The sequence below is a fragment of the Buceros rhinoceros genome, unplaced genomic scaffold (assembly GCF_000710305.1).
Source record: "Buceros rhinoceros silvestris isolate BGI_N320 unplaced genomic scaffold, ASM71030v1 scaffold38289, whole genome shotgun sequence".
Lineage (NCBI taxonomy): Eukaryota > Metazoa > Chordata > Aves > Bucerotiformes > Bucerotidae > Buceros > Buceros rhinoceros.
This window is the reverse complement of record NW_010431735.1, coordinates 19,966-20,365: the sequence shown is the minus strand read 5'-3', so window position 1 is coordinate 20,365 and position 400 is coordinate 19,966. Positions and strand designations below refer to the sequence as shown.

Here is a 400-nt window from a genome sequence, read left to right as displayed (position 1 = left end):
GTACCAACATTTCCTGGGGCTCCTGCACGTCTGAATATACCCTGAGAGCCACCCCACGGTCCAGTAGAGGTTTCTTCCGTTCTAGGGTATAGGCTTTGTCTTTATGAGTCCCAGCCCTCTGCGCTAAAGGCCAGGCCCAATCCCTCCTGCCATGGGTCTCCGGCGGGAGATCACCCTGCGTGCTCCATCACGAATCTGCTTTGTCCTGATGCCGTAGATGAGGGGGTTGAATGCTGGTGGGATGAGGAGGTAGAAATCAGCCAACAGGACCTGAATGTGGGGTGGGAGCTCCTGGTGGTACCTCTCCATGTACATGGAGAGCAGCCCAGGGATGTAGAAGAAGGCCATGACGCAGAGGTGGGAGCCGCAGGTGCTGAAGGCTTTTTTGCAGGCTCGTGGG

General features: G+C 57.0%; 1 protein-coding gene across 1 annotated transcript in view; it reads right to left on the bottom strand.

Annotated features, from left to right (window-relative positions):
• Positions 1-123: 123 nt before the first annotated feature.
• The window catches only part of LOC104499936 (olfactory receptor 52K2-like), a 1,128-nt gene continuing 851 nt past the window's right edge, over positions 124-400 (bottom strand). Inside the window, exon 2 of the mRNA XM_010143517.1 lies at positions 124-392. Coding sequence (XP_010141819.1) covers positions 124-392 — 269 coding nt within the window. The remainder of the gene's footprint in view (positions 393-400) is intronic.